At 39.9% G+C, this 19,493-nt stretch overlaps 1 protein-coding gene across 1 annotated transcript; it reads right to left on the bottom strand.

Moving 5' to 3' along the window:
* Positions 1–7,226: 7,226 nt before the first annotated feature.
* On the bottom strand, positions 7,227–17,943 carry SNRNP27 (small nuclear ribonucleoprotein U4/U6.U5 subunit 27). The gene is made up of 6 exons (XM_019440903.2): positions 17,832–17,943; positions 16,709–16,829; positions 15,111–15,223; positions 14,233–14,312; positions 9,209–9,273; positions 7,227–8,197 (listed from the first exon to the last, which is right to left on the bottom strand). Exons 1-6 carry the CDS (start codon positions 17,863–17,865, stop codon positions 8,143–8,145), a joined length of 468 nt encoding a protein of 155 aa, XP_019296448.1. The 5' UTR covers positions 17,866–17,943; the 3' UTR covers positions 7,227–8,142.
* Between the last annotated feature and the right edge of the window lie 1,550 nt (positions 17,944–19,493).

Raw genomic sequence — 19,493 nt, 5'->3', positions numbered from 1 at the left:
ATACCCCTGAGATCCAGACATGCATGTTGTACCGACTGAGCCCAACAGGTGCCCATCACCAGGTTTATCTTAAACCGTGAACAAAAATACTAAGTTATATAACAATCACAGAATTAGATGAAAGAATGGACCCTTTCTGTTCCCTGGCTGTGGTGGAACGAATTATCCATTAGCCAGTAACACCTACTAGGAATTAGTGTCATAAATTTCAAAGGGATTTAGTGCCATCTACTGGACGTCAAGTAGTAAGTTATAAAACAAAGACTTTTTCTAGAAATTATCTTACACAGATGTATACAATGCAGTTAAGATCATCTAAAAGTACAAGTTTTTTTTTTTATGTTTATTTTTGAGAGAGACAGAGAGACAGAGCATGAGCAGGGGAGGGGCAGAGAGAATGGGAAACACAGAATCCAAAGCAGGCTCCACTCTCTGAGCTGTCAGCACAGAGCCTGATGTGGGGATCAAACTCACGAACCGCAAGATCATGACCTGAGCCGAAGGTGGATGCTGAACCAACTGAGCCACCCAGGCGCTCCAAAAGTACAAATTTTGAAGAAAAAAGTGAAAATCCTAAGACAAAGTATAAGTGGTGACCCCCAGTACACAGAGCCTCAAAGGTATTACAAAAGCATTGACCAAGAGACACAAACCCAAAAATAAAAAATGGGAATTCCAGAATGTTTGAACCTACATTTTGTGACCAGAATTTTAAATAAAAAGTTATGCACAGGGGTACCTGGGTGGCTCAGTTGGTTGAGTGTCTGACTTCGGCTCAGGTCACAATCTGGAGGTTCGTGAGTTCAAGCCCCACATCGGGCTCACTGCTGTCAGTGCAGAGCCCACAGAGCCAGCTTCAGATCCTCTGTCCCTCTCTCTCTCTGTCCCTCTTTTGCCTGCACTCTCTCAAAAATAAATAAAAAATACTTTAAAAAAGTTATGCATAAACATGGGCTGTCCAACAATAGTTCACATTTTCAAGCAGCCGTCAAGATAAACTAATAGAATTGGGAAGGAAAAAGAAAATGTTGAAAATGGGGAAGCACGAACACAGAAGATATACTTGTTAGATAACCTTTACTGCATCTTCTAGGAGGCTAAGACCCAGCCTCCTTCTTTTGAGGGGCTTATGTTCCAGGTAAGCATAGGATAGTATGTAAATGCCAGTGCCAGTGGCAGGTCCATTAAAAATGCTACGGGGATTGTGACGCTGAGCTGGCTCTTCAGTGAGTACCTCAGGGTGACAGGGAAGACAACTGTTGTATTATAATCCCAAAATGTCTAAAAAGTTCCCAAACTGTGGGAATTTAAAAAAACTATTTATAACTGAGTTTGACACCTAACCACTATGACATTAAAAAGAATTGTGTTTTAGGGGCGCCTGGGTGGCTCAGTGGGTTAAGTGTCCGACTTAGGCTCAGGTCATGATCTCGCTGTCTGTGGGCCCAATGTCGGGCTCTGTGCCGACAGCTCAGAACCTGGAGCTTGCTTCTGATTCTGTCTCCCTCTCTCTCTGTCCCTCCACGGCTTGCGCTCTGTCTTGCTCTCTCTTAAAAATAAAATAAAATAAAATAAAATAAAATAAAATAAAATAAAATAAAATAAAATAAACATTAAATAGCGAATTTTGTTTTATACGTTTCTGAGGAATTGATTTTATTCTTTGACGTGTAAAAATCAGGACCAAAATTTGCAACTTTCATAATAGTAATTCCCTTTTTGTGGCTACTTCGGATGCTCCCATATTATATTATTGGATGATCTTGTATCATGATGTTAAGCTTTAAAAACCTATAAAATTCTCGGGCACCTCGGGCTTTGTGATGACAGCTCAGGGCCCGGAGCCTGCTTCAGATTCTGTGTCTCCCTCTCTGTCTGCCCCTCCCCTGTTTGTACTCTGTCTTTCAAAAACTGAATAAATATAAAAGAAAAAAAGCTAAAATTCTGCTTTCCAAAAATTGGTTACTCACATATATTTGTGATTTTAAAAACAGAGCAATAGCTAAACAGTGCTGGTATATTACACAAAACACTATTGTAGCAGTTTAAAACAGTAGAGATATATATTGGCATGGGAAGACCTCCAAGACGGTGTTGAGTAAATAAGCTGCAAAACAAGACGGTGTTGAGTAAGTAAGCTGCAAAACGTTCCTACAGTATATTATTTATGTAAAAAAAAAAAAAAAAACAAGTCCAAACTATGCATTTTCCTTATCTGCAACTTTGTTACATACATAGCTGCATAGACAAAGGTCTGGATTCACCGCAAAGGATTCATAGTGAAGATGGGGCAAAAGGACCGGGACTTATGGGTACTGTTAAAAGGCGTTCGGCGTTGTCATCATGTTTTAAACTTTTTCTAGGAAAAATGTGTCCATTTATTACTTGGGTTAACATAAAAATCAAAGGAAGTGGTTAAGAGAAAAAAAGATTACTGAACTATTTTCATGGATTGAGCAAATATTTATCGGGTGCTTTACCTGGTGCCAGGCACTGTGTGGTGCTGGGACTACAGCAGCAAACAAGATAAAAGTCCCAATCCTCAGAGCTGGATGTTTAGTGTAAGAACCAGACTGTAATAAATGAATACAGTGTGTCGGGCAGTGAATGATAAGTACTCTAAGGAAAAGGAAGCCTCGCACAGCATGTGAAGAAACTGGAACCTTCACACATGCTGGTGGGAATGGAAAATCAGTGCAGCTGCTTTGGAAAACGGTTTATGCCTCAAAAAGCCAAACCATACCTGACCCAGAAATTCCACTGTTCTATACCCCAGAGAACTGAAAACATGTTCATACAAAAACATACTAATGTTCATAGCATCATTATTTATTTTACTATAAATTTTTTTTGAATGTTTTTCTATTTTTGAGAGACAGAGACAGAATGCAAGTGGGCTAGGGGCAGAGAGAGAGGGAGACACAGAATCTGAAGCAGACTCCAGGCTCTGAGCTGGAGCCTGACGCGGGGCTCGAATTCACGAGCTGTGAGATCATGACCTGAGCCGAAGCTGGATGCTCAACTGACTGAGCCACCCAGGCACCCCAACAGCATTATTATTTATAAAAACCAGAAAGTGAAATACAAATGCTCATCAACTGATGAATTATAAAAATATGGTATATTCCCAGAATATTTGACCATAAACAGGTATGAAGTAGTGACACAATATGAGCAAAGCTAGAAAATATTGTTAAGTAAAAGAAACCAGATATAAAAGGCCATGCACTGTATGATTCCATTCATACGAAATGTCCAGAAAAGGCACATCTTATAGACAAAAAGTACATTAGCAATTTCTGGGGTGGGGGATGAAGGTGTCCAAGTTAACATTTATAGTGCAGCCACTTACAGAGAGAGGATGTGTTCCACTCAGTTCCAGTGTCAAAATTCCTGAGGAAGGAATCAATAGACCTGTTTAAGGCCAGGTGCTGAAGAGTGACTGTTAATTGAGTATTGGGTCTCTTTTTGGGGTGATGAAATATTTTGGAATGAGACAGTGGTGATACAGAACTCTGAATATACTAAAAACCACTGAAATGGGACTATTGTAAAAGGATGAATTCTGTGGTATGTGTATATCTCAATTTTTTTTAATGTAATTTTTAAATGTAATTTTTAAAAAGTAAAACAGAGTAAAAAAAAGGCAGAGAGGGAAGGGGGTTGCTGTTCTGGATAGGGTGGTCAGGAATGACCTTATTTGGGGCAGAGACCTAAAGAAGCTACAAACACAAATTGGGGTGGAGGTGGGGGAGCAGAAAGGAACATTCCAGGAGGAAGAGCAAGTGGGAAGACTCTTGAGGTAGACTTACACTTGTTCTCAAGGAACAGCAAGGTCAGCAGGATGGCCAAGGGCAATAGCAAGGGCATGAGGCTGTGGGAAGCCAGGGTCCAGACTGTATAGGCTTGTACACTACAGTAAGGACTGGCTTTAAATGACAGAAAACCACTGGAGCCAGGAGCAACGTGACCTCGTGCACATTTTAAAAGGTTCGCTTCTGCTGCTAGGTGAAGAATACAAATAAACTAAGGCGGTAAAAGAAGGAAGGCTGTTAGAAGGCTATTGCAGTAGTCCGAGCAAGAGAGATGGCTTACGTTAGTATAGATAGTAAATGGTTGGATTCAATGCCTACCAAATCACTGTGATGGGATACTTACATTTCTTAAAATTTTATACGTCAATTATACCTCAATAAATTGGGGGGGAAAAAGTGGTTGGATTCAAAATATATACTCTGAGGTTGGAGCCGAAAAGTTTGTTAATGAACCAAATGTAGGGCACGGGAAAAAGAGAAGTCAAAGATGACCCTAAGGATTTTGGTCTGAGCCAAGGAGTGAACGGATGGGCCATTTACTGAGTTGGGGAAGCATCAGAGAAGGCTGTGCAGGGAAATGAGAATTCAGTTAACCTTAACTTTGAGGTGCCTAATAATCTAGGTGCACATACAAGCCTGTAATTCAGTAAAATGGCCAGGCTGGAAGTATAAATTTGAGAGCCGTGACAGAAGACATCTGAAGGCACACTGAAGACTCACTAAGGGAGAGAATGGAGAGTCCAGGAATTGAGTCCCAGAGAATTTCAATATTTAGACACTCGGAAACAGAAGATATGGCACAATTTATGTCTCGGAGAGGTAGCAACTTGTTACAGGAAGACAAAGATGCTCCTTATTTGTTATTCTTACAGAATCAGATGATCTGATGGATAAAAGTTCCTTTAAACCAGGACTTCCCTTAGGATCATAGGTGTCTTATCTCTGGATGTTCAAAGATGTCCTCCTCTTCCATTTCTTGGTGTTAGCTATGGACAGCAAACCTACTCACCTACCAGGTATTCTCACATTCTTTCTTTTTTCAATTAAAAAAAAAAAGGTTTGTTTATTTTTGAGAGAGAGTGTACATGTGAGTAGGGTAGGGGCAGAGAGAGAGGGAAACTGAGGATCTGAAGCAGGCTCTGTGCTGACAGCAGACAACCCAGTGAGGGGCTTGAACTCACAAACTGTAAGATCATGACCTGAGCCAAGTCCTATGCTTAACTGACTGAGCCACCCAGCCAACCTTCACATACTTCACAAAGTATGCTGCTTTGAGGATCTCAGGTCAAATCCCTATGAACACCACACTAAGATGACAATCCAAAAACTTGTAATTTGGTTTTGGGTATATTATTTTATCTCAGAAGTTTTAGCTTCCTTATTAAAACCACAGTTGGATTTGCCTTCCTTAAGTGTACACAAATGTGGTCAGAAATAGTCTTTATCATGGATAATTTAGAGATAGACAGCTTTTTTGGTAAGTAGGGGTAGGGTAGTAATTATTTAGCTCAGTTGGCAAAAATTCCAAGCAAAATAATCTAACCACGTGGGACAGTGACACTTGTGCAATGGGCACTAAAAGTTGTGCAACTAATGTAACACATTCAAATATTTAAGCACTGAAGGCATTATGTAGCATAAGTGCCAATATTTTGGGCTTTATAGTCTGAATATCTGGTCTGAAAGCCTCAGCCTTCTCATCTGGGAAATGGAGATCATGGTACCTGCTCTATCTTATAAGGATTATATAAACCAAGGTGCTTTGTACACTATATTATATAATGTAGTCATACTATTCTTTTTTTTTTTTAATTTTTAAATGCTTGTTTTTTGAGAGAGAGCACAAATAGGAGAGGGAGACACAGAATCTGAAGCAGGCTCCAGGCTCTGAGCTGTCAGCATAGAACCTGATGTGGGGCTTGAACCCACAAACCATTCGATCATGACCTAAGCCAGTCAGATGCTTAACCAACTGAGCCACCCAGGAGCCCCTGTACTACTATTTTCTTTATAGGAAATGAACTTGTCAGGAAAGTTTTTGAAGAACTACAGTAGGCGGTCAAATTTCAGATGCAATAAGGATTTAAAAATCCAGCTAAAAAGTCTTGTAAAATAATTTACATATAATAGTGATTATAGAATTAAAAAAAAAGGTTTATTTAGAATTTTTAAAAATAGTAAAAGGAGGCACCTGGGTGGCTCAGCTGTTTAAGTATCTGACTTAATTTCAGCTTAAGTCATGATCTCACGGTTTTGTGGGTTCAAGCCCCATCAGGCTCTGTGCTGACAGTGCGGAGCCTGCTGGGGATTCTCTCTCCCTCTCTGCCCTCTCCTGCTTGTGCTCTTTCTCTCTCTCAAAATAAATAAACTTAAAAAAAATAGTAAAAGATTAAAAAAAAAATGAATGCTCATCAGTGGGGACTATTATAGCCCATCCTATAATGAACTAGAACTCCTGCCCTTAATAAAGAGGTGGTATTATATGTACTGATAAGAAACTATCTTAAGATGTACTAGTAAGTAAAAAAAGGTGAGATGCAAAAGGGTGTAGAGTCTGCTTACATCTGAATAAGATATATACATGTTTGTATATATATGGAATATCTCTGAAAGGATACACAATTAGCTCATCACTATATACCGTTTCTTCTACCTGAATTGTGTTCCATGTGTTTGTATTATTTACTCAAAATAAAATAAAATCCAACCACAGAGCCTCAAATATCAGCAAGATATGAAACAGAATGAGTAGTGGCTATTATCTTCAATATAAAAAGGGCTTCCTTCAAATGAGAAAAAGAAAGTCTTGACACAAGACAAGTGGATCCAAGATTCGGAATTAGCATTCCACAAAAAAATATATATGGCTAACGCATTTTTTAAATGTTCATCCTCCTTAGAAACTGAGCAAATTAGGGGCGCCTGGGTGGCGCAGTCGGTTAAGCGTCCGACTTCAGCCAGGTCACGATCTCGCGGTCCGTGAGTTCGAGCCCCGCGTCAGGCTCTGGGCTGATGGCTCGGAGCCTGGAGCCTGTTTCCGATTCTGTGTCTCCCTCTCTCTCTGCCCCTCCCCCGTTCATGCTCTGTCTCTCTCTGTCCCAAAAATAAATAAAAAACGTTGAAAAAAAAAATTAAAAAAAAAAAAAAAAGAAACTGAGCAAATTAAACCAAGTATTATTTTACCCACCAGGTTGGAAATTAAAAAAAAAAAATTTATTACACCCAATATTGGTGTACATATATGAAATGGGAATGCTCATATTTTACTGGTGAGAGTTGGTTGTTACCTTTCTAACTATATATATATATACACACATACTCCTAAAACATGCACATATACCCCTGTTCTCACCCAGCAATGCCACTTCTAAGAAATGAACCTAAGGAAATAATGCAACAAGCACAAAAAGATATATGTAACAGGGATACTACTCAGTTTTAATTAAAACAGCAAGTCATGGGAGGGAAGCCAATGTTTACTAATAAAAGATTAGTTAATAAATTATTATACAACCAAGTAGCTACTAAAAGTTTCTAAAGAATATCTAAGAATATTAAAAAATGTTCACAGTACATGGGAGAAAAAAGATTAGCAAGAGAACAGCATATAAATTCCAGTATCATGGGTGGTGTCAATAAATATACACCATAGAGGCTGGAAAGACATATACCAAAATATTGATTTTTCTGGGGGTAGATTATAGGCGATTTTTGCCTTTCTGTTTAGTTTTTGGTTTCTTCTAAGTTTTTATATAATAAGCATGTACTGCTTTTGAAAAGGGGAAAAAATAAATGAGGGAAATAATAACTGGGGAAAAGGTAATAAATGGGGTAAATAGTTGGGGAAAGAACCACAGAAGATACAAAAATCTAGTTATTTTTAAATTACTAATGAAATATAAATCTATGTAGGAAAAAAGAAAATGTGTAGGGGGATAATTTTATTTAGTAATAAAAATATTTATCAAATACAAAAGGGTAGAAATATTGCTTTATTTGAGAAACTTACATCCAAATTACTTTTATGTGTTTTCAAAAGTCCTAACGAGCATCCAAGAAGAAAACATACACAGCTTCCACAACAATAAAAACAAAAAACTGGGGTTGATGATTGCCCCAAATGACATTTCCTAAAAGGAAAAAATATTAACCTTTCTTTTTTTGAGTCAGGGTAAGTGAAATGCACACATCATAAATAACATTTTCTTACTTTTACAGGGAGTAAAGACTGTGATCATGTTTTTTTATGAATATTAAATACGAAATACAAAATCCACTCTTCTGAGCAAGATGAGGGAAAAAAAACCATTCTTTAACATTTTAGTTCTCATGCAATGAAATCCAAAGGTCTGTTGAATCCGCCTTTTCGATTCATATACTGCCTATGATGAGAAGAGAAAACTCATTGTTTATTTAAAAAAAATTCTGAACTCCTCTTATAAAAAAATAGTAACATAAATCATCTTTAAAATAGCAAAGCCTAGGGTAAAAAGTATTCATGGTTATTTAATTCAAATTAAGGATATTATTTCACTTTCAAAATAATCTAAAGCCTTTCAGATTTCTTTAAAATCCAAATAGAAGTATGGAAACATACTTTCAAAATTATTTGGAAAGATTTTACAGACTGAAAAAAATCCGTATGTATAGGTTGTTACCCATATTTATAGGTTGTTACCTATAAACACCTAGTTTTAAGAAATGAAGAAGTGCTCCAAAATAGGTATCCATCAAGTAAATTCAACTGCATATTGTACTAGTTCTCCTCATAAGACTCTATTTGAAGATAATTTTACAAGGAACAGTTAATGATGATTCTGGTCATCACTTTAACTCACAGCATCCTCAGATTACATTATTCATATTCTAAATTAATCAGAATATTAGTCTTTTATCCATGGTAAAGGTAGAAGAGAAAGGCAATGTTTGATAATGTCTTAACTTTTCAATTCATTAGGAATTCTGTGAGATTTCACATATGGACTCGTTTGTTCTGTGGCATTAATAAAATATGCCTATACTTAACAGAAAAATATATTTATAGTTGAAATCCTTAAACAATCAATCTAGGTAAATAACTCAGGATGGATCTATTTTAAACCTATAATTATAATGAAATTAAAGCTTAAAGAATTGAGATTATGCTGTTTTGAAGAACTATGTAGAGCTTTAAAACATTTAAGCTAACTATCCTTCCCCATAATAGTTAATTAGTTCACATATAAATTGGAAATTATTTTCACACACCAGAATAGAAGCAAAGAATATTAAAACAAAGGACTATATGGAAACTGGTACATTTCCTACAAACATGATTATCCCATAAATAAATTCTTTCTCAAGCACATAATTTGTATCATTAGTTCAAATGTAATAATGGGGGCTAAGCCTACCTGTACTTCCTCTTCTGAGACACATTTATGGCATAGGCATTTACAGAGCCGTCCACCTTTTTCCCCTGGAGAAAAGCAATAAACAAATATAAAAAATGGAAAGGATATATTAAGTGCTTCAAAGAGCTAGATCCTATAGACATGCTTACATGGCAAAATCCACTTATGAATAAGGTAGTGAGAATTTTCAAATCCTGATGATATTCCATGAATTCTCAAGTGTTACAACTCTGTTCACAATTTTAGTCACATAATGCAACATATTCAAATATTCAAGCCAACAAACATTCATGATGTATAGATTATGTGCAAGGCATGCAGAGAAATAGGGTAACAGATCCTAACCTTTTTTTTTTTAATGTTTATTTTTGAGAGATAGTGAGCAAACAGGAGAGGGGCAGAGGAAGGGGGGAGGGAAGACAGAGGGAGAGGGGGAGGGAGAGAGAGAGAAAAAGAGAGGGAGAGAAAGAATATCCCAAGAAGGCTCCACACTGTCAACCAGAGCCCTACAAGGGGCTCAAACTCATGAACCATAAGATCATGACCTGAGCGGAAATCAAGAGTCAGAAGCTTAACTGACTGAGCCACCCAGGTGCCCCTGATCCTAACCTTTTTTGGTCAAAGAATTCTTTGAAACCAAATACCAGTTATAGATTTTCTCTAGGAAAATTCATATTCACGTAAAATTTAACTTACGACTTTAGCTCATAGCATTCTCAAATCACAGCTGGAATAGTCACCATTCATTGATATCCCATTTCTTGAATAGCCTTGGAATTTTGATTTTTAAGTTTTTTATGTATTATTTATTTTTGAGATAGAGAAAGTGCGAGCAGGGGAGGGGCAGAGAGGGGGAGGGAGAGAGGGAGAGAGAGAGAGAGACGGGGAGGGAGAGAGGGAGAGAGAGACAGAGAGAGAGACAGAGAGGGAGAGAGAGAGAGAGAGACAGAGAGGGAGAGAGAGAGACAGAGAGAGAGAGACAGAGAGAGAGAGAGAGAGAGAGAGAGAGAGAGAGAGACTATCAAGCAGGGTCCATGCTGTCAGCACAGAGCCCAATGTGGGACTCGAACTCGTGAACAGTGAGATCATGATCTGAGCCAAAATCAAGAGTCAAACGCTCAACCAACTGAACCACCCAGGTGCCCCCAAATTTTGATTTTTGAAAAGAATTAGAGGGGCGCCTGGGTGGCTCAGTTGGTTAACCGTGCGACTTTGGCTTAGGTCATGATCTCACCGTTCCCGAGTTCAAGCCCCACGTTCCCGAGTTCGAGCCCCATGTTGGACTCTGTGCTGACAACTCAGAGACTGGAGTCTGCTTCAGATTCTGTGTCTCCCTCTCTCTCTCTCTCTCTGCCTCTCCCCTGCTCATGCTCCCTCTCAAAAAATAAACATTAGGGGCTTCTGTGTGGCTCAGTCGGTTAACTGTCCAACTTTGATTCAGTTCATGATCTCACAGTTCGTGAGTTCGGGCCTTGCATCAGGCTCTGTGGGGACAGCTTGGAGCCTGGAGCCTGCTTTGGATTCTGTGTCTCCCTCTCTCTCCGCCCCTCCCCAACTCATGCTCTGTCTCTCAACAATAAATAAACATTAAAAAAAATTTTAAATATTAATAAATAAAATAAAAAATAAAAAGAATCAGAATACAGAGTAATAGAGGCTACTGTTAAGTGTCACCTTACATCTTGGCCTTTCTTAGGTGGCATCTACCCTCTTTTTCACTAATTCCTTTATGGGTCTTCTGATTTAGCCAAGTTAACTTACTATTTGCTGTTCTTCATGCCTGAATTGCCTTCTCAACCCCCATCCAAGAACCCCAACCATCTGGTTCTTATCCATAATTCAAGGCCCAGTTCAAATGATTCAGCTGCCAGAAAGCACACTCTACCCTTCCGCAGAATGTTAACTGTGCTTCCCTCACAATACCCTCCATTTCTACCTTGCATTATCATGATGCATATATACATGATGTTACTTCCCCTATGAGACTGAAAGCTCCTTGATGGAGGGATATGGATGTGGGTCACCTTTGCATTCTCACATCCTAGGCCACTGTACTTGCAGGTGCTCAGACAATGACTATTAAATATATGACCATCACTGGGTAATGCCATCTCACACACACACATACATGCACGCATAAACACATGCGACCTCCAACTCCCTCCCTCCCCCATTACTGCTCATGAGAGTATACCCTTTCTGTGTAGCACACTTACCAGGTTTCTGTGTTAGGTTAAACAGGATTTTTATCCACTAGCCTAAAGGCACGCACAGGTAAGCTACATATTTGAGGTGGAGCTAAAAATGAATATATTTGGTCTTACTTTTCTTTAATTTTTTTAATGTTTATTTATTTTTGAGAGAGAGATAGAGAGTGAGCAGGGGAGGGGTAGAGAGAGTGGGAGACAGAATCCCAAGCAGACTCCATACGGTCAGCACGGAGCCCAATGTGGGGCTTGAACCCATGAACCATGAGATCATGACCTGAGTTGAAACCAAGAATTGGATGCTTAACCAACTGAACCACCCAGGCACCCCCTTGGTCTTATTTTTCTATTCCTGTTTTCACTATATTGTGTGTGGAGGCAGGGGGGAGGCGGGGAGAGGGAGAAATTACGTGAGGTATATAATTTTGCCTTCCCAAGAATAGGTAATAGGCATGACTTGGAAAGACTGGCTTAGAAAAAAGTAAACGATGCTAACCTTTTTACTAAGTTCATTTCCTAAAGGCTTACTGACTTTTGAAAACTATTTGCAGAGTTGTATATTATTAGCCTGTTTTGATTTACATGCTGAAATAGAAAATTATCATTTAATAAACATAACCAAACTTTGAAGCTTTCCAGAATGTGAAAATAAAAGGGAAAATAAGAGAATACATTGGCATATGAAAAGGTATCACCATAGATCAATGATGAAATGTCACAAAAAACATTACTGAAAAACACAAAGGAGCAGACTTTATAGATGACAGCCATAAAGGCAACTGCATACAAACTAAACTAACATCCTTGTAGATGTCCTTACAAAAATAACTGATATCATTTGTCTTCATGGTATTCCTTAATTTTTATGGGATCTATGAATTCTCACCTATTTTATTTAAAAAAAATTTTTTTTTTATGTTTATTTTTGAGAGAAAGAGAGAGACCGAGTGTAAGCGGAGGAGGGGCAGAGAGGGAGGGAGACACAGAATCCAGAGCAGGTTCCAGGTTCCAAGCTGTCAGCACAGAGCCCAGCGCAGGGCTCGGACCCACAAACAGTGAGATCATGACCTGAGCCAAAGTCAGATGCTTAAATAACTGAGCCACCCAGGCAGCCCTCTCCCTGTTTATTCTTACTAGCTCCCTCTCTCTATCCCTTCTCTCCTTTCACATCCTCTCTCCATTTCCCCTCTCCCTCCCTATTATCCCTCTTCATCTCCTTCTCCACAAACCTTCTTTCTTTTTCCTCCCCCACTTCCTTATTCTCTCCAGTGTTATGATCAAGGCTAGACAGCATTCACTCTCTAATCTTCCTCTCTTCTGAGATAGGAGATATGCATGCAGTTACCCAATGGCATCTTTCTCTACAGCTAAATTTAATTCTTAACAACACTTCCCCTTCCTAGGACCTTTCTTGGTTAAGCCTATCCCCCAGTCTCTCAGCCTGTCACTTGAGAGTCATCAATGACTACTCACTCTCATACCCACTCCACTCCCACCACCACCACCACCACCACCACCACCACCACCACCACCACCACCACCACCACCACCACCACCAACTCTGCTTCCTGACTGGGACTCAATATTCTGGTCTCTGTTCACACCTTCATCATCTTTCACTTGCATGACCCAGCAGTTCTCCCTGCCTCCAATCTAAACCGTCTGTCTCCCATCTGTCCTCCATGTTGTCCTAGCTCATCTTTCTTTCTTCTTCTTTTTTCTCCCAAAGTAGGCTTCACACGCAGCTCGGAGCCCAACACAAGGCTTAAACTCATGACCCTGAGATTAAGAGTTGGATGCTTAACTGACTCAGCCACCCAGGTGCCCCTCCTGGCTCATCTTTCTAAACACACATATAGGGGCACCTGGGTGGCTCAGTTGGTTAAGTGTCCAACTTAGGCTCAGGTCACCTCACCGCTCATGGGTTTGAGCCCCACGTTGGTCTTGGGCTGACAGCTCAGAGCCTGGAGCCTGCTTCAGATTGTGTGTCCCTTTCTCTCTGGCCCTTCCCCACTCATGCTCTGTCTCTCTCAAAAATAAATAAACATTAAAGAAAATAACTTTGAAAAAAAAAATAAACACACATGTAATCCTGCTTAAAAATCATTGCTTCCTTTCCTCAACACCTAAAGAATCAACTCTAAATTCCTTAGCATGGCTAAGAGTATCAAAAGCCTTCCACGATTTGCTTCCTATCCTTTTCTTTTTTTTAAAGATATTTTTTAACGTTTATTTTTGAGACTGAGAGAGCAAGCAAGCGAGCAGGGGAGGGGCAGAGAGAGAGAGGGAGACAGAGGATTCGAAATGGGCTCCACGGGGACAGCAGAGAGCTCTATATGGGGTATGAACCCACAAACTGTGAGATCATGACCTGAACAGAAGTCAGATGCTGAATTGACTGAACCACCCAGGCACCCCCATCCCTCTTTCTAGCTTCATTCATAGCCACTATCCCATCAGCACCCTTTTACCAGTCACTGAATTTGAAATTCCTGCAATATACTATGCTTCTTCATGCCTACATGGCATTTTTAGGAGCTCTTCCCTCTACTTGAAATGATCTTCCTCCTCTTCATCTGATCACCTTTAAGATCAAAATCAAATATCAGGCAAACAGTCCCTGAATTCTAATGGCAGTTCATTGCTTCCTTCTTTGTGTTCTCAATGCCCTTCACATAGATACTTAATGTCTTCTAAAGACAAGACTCATATCAATGGAAGACATTACAAGCAACAGCAAAAGAATATAGGAAAATGTGATAATCATAATAGATTAATTCAAATCAGAATGTTTAACTGGCTGCATGTTTTACTTACTTTTGTGGAGTCAAAAGAGGCAAATCCCATTAACTTCATCATTTCGATTTCTTCCTCTGTTTTGCCCTCTAAGTCCTCCTCTGCAAAAATAACGGAAAAATAAAATATTTTTGAAAACTCTATCATCGTTATATATAGGTATCCCGCCTTCCCAATGTTTGTGGTACAACACTTTACTTTTATGAAAGACCTACATTAGTACTTATTTTCGCTAACCAAAAGACACCCAAAGAGGATTTTTAATTTTAAGAAAAAAGCAATTACTGTGCTAATGTAGGTCTTTTGTAAAAGCAAACTGGCATATCACAAATTTTCAGAAGGTAAGGGATACTCTTTGCTTTATGCCATTTCAGCTTAAGTAAGGTTTCATAGGAATGCTTGACTTTTGTATGGGGGGAGGGGGACATCTGTATAAAAAGGTAGCAATAGGTTAATAGTCATTCCACTTCAGCAGCAGAGAATACACAAAATAATTAGCTAAAGACTTGGGTCTAATGGAAAAAATTCTTCTTCAGTCTGGACACAATATAACTTAAGATGCTAAGAAGGAATGTGCTCTCTATCCTCCACCAGAGAGGTCTGCTTTAAAAGGACATATTTGGAGACTTTAATATCAGATTTGACACTAGTTTTAAAGGTACTTCCAAAATGGAATATTCTCATGTTTTTAACTGTCCTTCCTATCTCAGGAGCACCACAGCTAAATACGAATTCACTAAGGTACAAATGATAACAAAATCTCAAAACCATATGCAATGAACTGTATAAAAAATTTAATATTAAAATGTGCCCAAATTATACTTATATAATTTTATCATGACTAAAGTTATCTAAACAAGGCTGTACTCTTCCTACAGTTATTTATCTAATAACATTACCAGTAATCTGACGTTCTTTGCTCTTTGTTTCTTTTGTTTCTTTCTTTTCCTCATCTCTTCTTTCTTTTAGTCGAGAAGGGGAAGGAGATGTGGATCTATGCCGTCTTGGGGATCTAATATTGAAGAAGTGAAGATGTCAGAAGCAGAGATATACCTGGTCACTTGTGTTGACTGGCAATGATATACATGAGTTCCTAAAAGGTAAAGGCTGAACAAAAGCCAGGCTCCAGAGAATGAGGAGTCCATTCCCCATAGCAGAATAAGGAAGAAGGTTCTGCCTAGGCCCTTTGATTGTCAACCAAAACCCAAAAATATAGTTTACTGCTTTAATCATCAGCTAGGGCTAAAAAAAAATTTTAAGGCAGAAAATGTAACTAAGTTTCTAATAATTACAAACACACAAAAAGTTGACTAAAACAGCAACTGACACTTATTAAGAATCAAGAGTCAATTTCTAAGGTTCTTTCAAGATCTCACATTCTTGGCTATATACTTGAATAAACTCTTAATACCCAAAAGTCAGTAAAAACAAAACAGGGGCCCCTGGCTGGCCCAGTCAGTGGAGCATGTGACTCTTGATCTTGGGGTTATGAGTTCAAACCTCACATTGGGTGTAGAGATTACTTTAAAAAAAAAAAATTAAAAAAGAAAACCCCCAATATACAATACACTTATTTCTTACTCCCGCCAAGCCCAATGCTAATGTTTTTCATGTACTATTTCTTATTTACTCCTCAAGGCAACTCTAGGTCAGGGTGTTATTAACCCAATTTTACCAATGGAAATGTTGGGTTTAAAATAAGGTGGGCTTCAAATGTCCATCGATGGATGAACGGATAAAGAAGATGTGATATATATATATATATAAAATGGAGTATTACTTTGCCATCAAAAAGAATGAAATCTTGACATTTGCAACTAGCGGATGGAACTGGAGGGTATTATGCTAAGTGAAATTAGTCAGAGAAAGACAAATATCATATGAATTCATTCATATGAGGACTTTAAGATACAGAACAGATGAACATAAGGGAAGGGAAGTAAAAATAATATAAAAACAAGGAGTTGGACAAAAACATAAGAGACTCTTAAATATGGAGAATAAACAGAGGGTTACTGGAGGGGTTGTGGGAGGGGGGATGGGCTAAATGGGTAAGGGGCATTAGGGAATCTACTCCTGAAATCATAGCTGCACTATATGCTAACTTGGATGTAAATTAAACAATAAATAAATTATTAAAAAAAAATAAAATAAGGGGCGCCTGGGTGGCTCAGTCGGTTAAGCGTTGGACTTCGGCTCAGGTCATGGTGGCTCATGGGTTCCAGCCCCACGTCCACTCTGTGCTGACAGCTCAGAGCCTGGAGCCTGCTTCCCATTCTGTCTCCCTCTCTCTCTGCCCCTCCCCTGTTCACTCTCTCTCAGTAATAAATAAACGTTAAAAAAATTAAAAATAAATAAAATAAAATAAGGTGGGCTTAAGTTCCCCTCATTTCATGAAACTGTAAATGCCTTATTAGTGATAAAAAAACAAAATTAAGGGCAGCGACTAGTTTCTTTGGGACTTGTGGTAAAACTTCTGGTTATTTTCTGCATTCACCTGGAGCGTCTTCTGTGCGGAGATCGAGAGCGGCTCCTTCGACGATCTCTCTCCCGGGACCTGGACCTTTCTCGGCGCCTGCGTTCTCTCTCACGAGACGTGGACCTGGACCGCCTGCGCTCTTAATACAAACACACAAAATCTTTTTGCAGAGTCGAAATATTACCTCAAATATCTAGAGCTGTGCCATCAATATTAATATAATGCCAGCCATTTCTAATAGTCAAATTTAAAAAACACAGGTAAAATTAATTTTAACACTATGTCATTTACCCAAATATATCCCAACTATGATTTCGACATGTACTCAATATTAAAAATTGAGATATTACATTTATTTCCGTATTAAAAAGGAAATCTGGAGTGTATTCTACACTTAAAAAGCACTTCTTAATTCGGATTGAGCACATTTTAAGTGCTCAATCGTCGTATGTGCATCGTGGCCTCATTAACTTTTTAAAAAATCAAGTCTTGACTAGTTGAAGGTGATAAAAACTAACCAGAAAGGGGGAGAATCAAGGGTTTAAGTCAGATCTCCTGATCGAAGTCCTGGGTTCTTTACATCCCACTGCTTCATTTATGGGGGTGGGAGCCAGAAGATATTACGAGGTGAGCTCCTTGAACGCAAAATTCTAAATGTCGATTTTCCTATTATATAAACTGGGAAGGAAACTAACATTGAACATTCAAGAACCAGGCATTATCACGTGCTGAGTGTTATGGCATGTGACATTAATTCTCAAGTCAGTTTTCAAAGATGGGTAGTATTACCCCCCACCCCCAATGTCCAATTACGGGAATTCGGACACAGAAAGGATGGATGACTTGCACAATGCCACCAGAAATTGAGCGAATCGTGGTCTGACTCAAATCCCTCAGTCACAAATATAACAAATTACTGTATGAGGATGACAAGGTGTCCACGAACTCTAACTTAGGGGCTGGGGAGGAACTGCCTTCAAACCGCTGGAGTATAAGGCTCAGGTCCTCGTTCCCCTGTCCACTCTCACTCTTCTCGGGAGAAAAGGGCCCTTGTCTCCGTTACGTTCGTACTTGCAGAAGGAAAGAGGGAGGACACGTCTCCGACCAAGCCCCAGACCAGCCCAAGTCCTTCTGAACTCACCCCTCCGTGGAGAACGGCTGCGGCTACGACCCATTGGGAATCTTCCTCCACCTCACCCTGCCCCGGAAACGATTGCGCAACAACTTCCGGGAGCGCCGGGCGCTGAGCTTTCACCGCCGACTGGAAAACGTAGAAAGGTCTCTCTGGAAGGTTCCGGCGTCTGAAGAAGGCAGGCTGCGCTGAGCCTGCCCAGAAATCAAGCGGCCTGCCCGGATTCCACGGCTCCTGAGCCCAGAGGTTGTCACTAGGGACTCGCTAACAAGTTCCAAACAAGCCCAGTTTTTGAGCCCCGCTTACAGGTGCTGCTTGCCACCAGAAACTAAGGCCAAATGCCGGAAGCCACACACTCCACAAACAAGCCTCCTGCTCCCGCCCCGTGACCCACCCACCGATTTGATTCAGGGCAGCCTACCTGGGAACCTTCCAGATGGCCTCGGGATCATTACCATCTAATCGTAATAACAAAAAGCACAGCTAGCAGTGCCTTGATAGATTCGAGGGCACCATTCTGGGGAAGAAAAGAGTTGGCACTCTGGTTCTGAGAGGACTCCTCTCCCTTCCCCTCAAAACCTCCAGGTCAGCTGTTTACCAGCCCCGTAATTACTCCAACCCCATAAAACCCTGACCATCAGACCAAATGGGGAAAAAGTGACTTTGGAGCATGAGCTCCCCTTCTCTATTCTCTGGCCACTGAATAAATTAACTTGCTTCCCATCAAATATGTTTGGTTATTTGGCAAACGGTATTGAGTAGTAAAGAAAAGAAAAAAAAAAAAAAAAAAAGCCCTGCCACTTTGGTAACAAGATTTTGGTGAGAAGAGAATTGTCCTCTCCGCTCCTCCAGCCACACTTTCCCAGTGGCTTCCCCATCTTCTGTGTCCACGATGGGTGTTGAAATGTGCTAGATATCATGGAAAGGCCTGGTAAAGCGGAATACTACACCCGATACTGTTCTTATTCCTCCCACCCCCATTTTTCTTCCCAGTTCTTGTCCACATGCATAAAACATTTTTTTTTAAAGTTTATTTATTTTGAGAGAGAGAAGAGTGCCATGAGCAGGGGAGGGGTAGAGAGAGAATGGCAAGTAAGCTCGGCACTGTGGAGCCAGATTCCGGGCTCCATCTAACAAACCATGAGATCATGTCCTGAGTGGAAATGAGGAGTCTAAGGCTTAACCGACTGAGCCACGCAGGCGCCCCGACATGCATAAAACATTTTATATCAAACCAATTCTAAACATAACATATGCAAAGTTTGAGTCCACACAAGCAAGCGCTAGGGTGGGGCAGGAACCAGAAGGGGCAAGGGCCAGGCATGGATGAGAGACTTTATTGTGGTTTTTGCAGGCAGGAATAGCAGAGACACGGTAAGTTGACTAAGAGGTTTGAGATTTGTTAGAAAAATTTCAGCCAGCTTTGAGATGTTGGGGCTATCCGGAGTTGTTTGGTACCTGGCTCTGAGGTCATTGGGGCAGAGCCATATTGCCTTCACTTGTGAAAGTTTGATAAAGAAGGTGGTCAGAGTGTTTGGGCTTTTATTGGCTAGAAGGAGAGACATTTGCTATCTCCAGGAACAGTTAGCCCTGAGAAGGGCAGTCTCAGCAGGGCCCCAGATAGCAAAACATCAAAAAAGAAATAAAAAGGCAAATACAGTTTTCACCCAA

This window comes from Panthera pardus, unplaced genomic scaffold (assembly GCF_024362965.1).
Source record: "Panthera pardus isolate Hobbes unplaced genomic scaffold, ASM2436296v1 HiC_scaffold_25, whole genome shotgun sequence".
Classification (NCBI taxonomy): Eukaryota; Metazoa; Chordata; class Mammalia; order Carnivora; family Felidae; genus Panthera; species Panthera pardus.
Note: the sequence above shows the minus strand (reverse complement) of the source record. Positions and strands in the feature narration are given on the sequence as shown.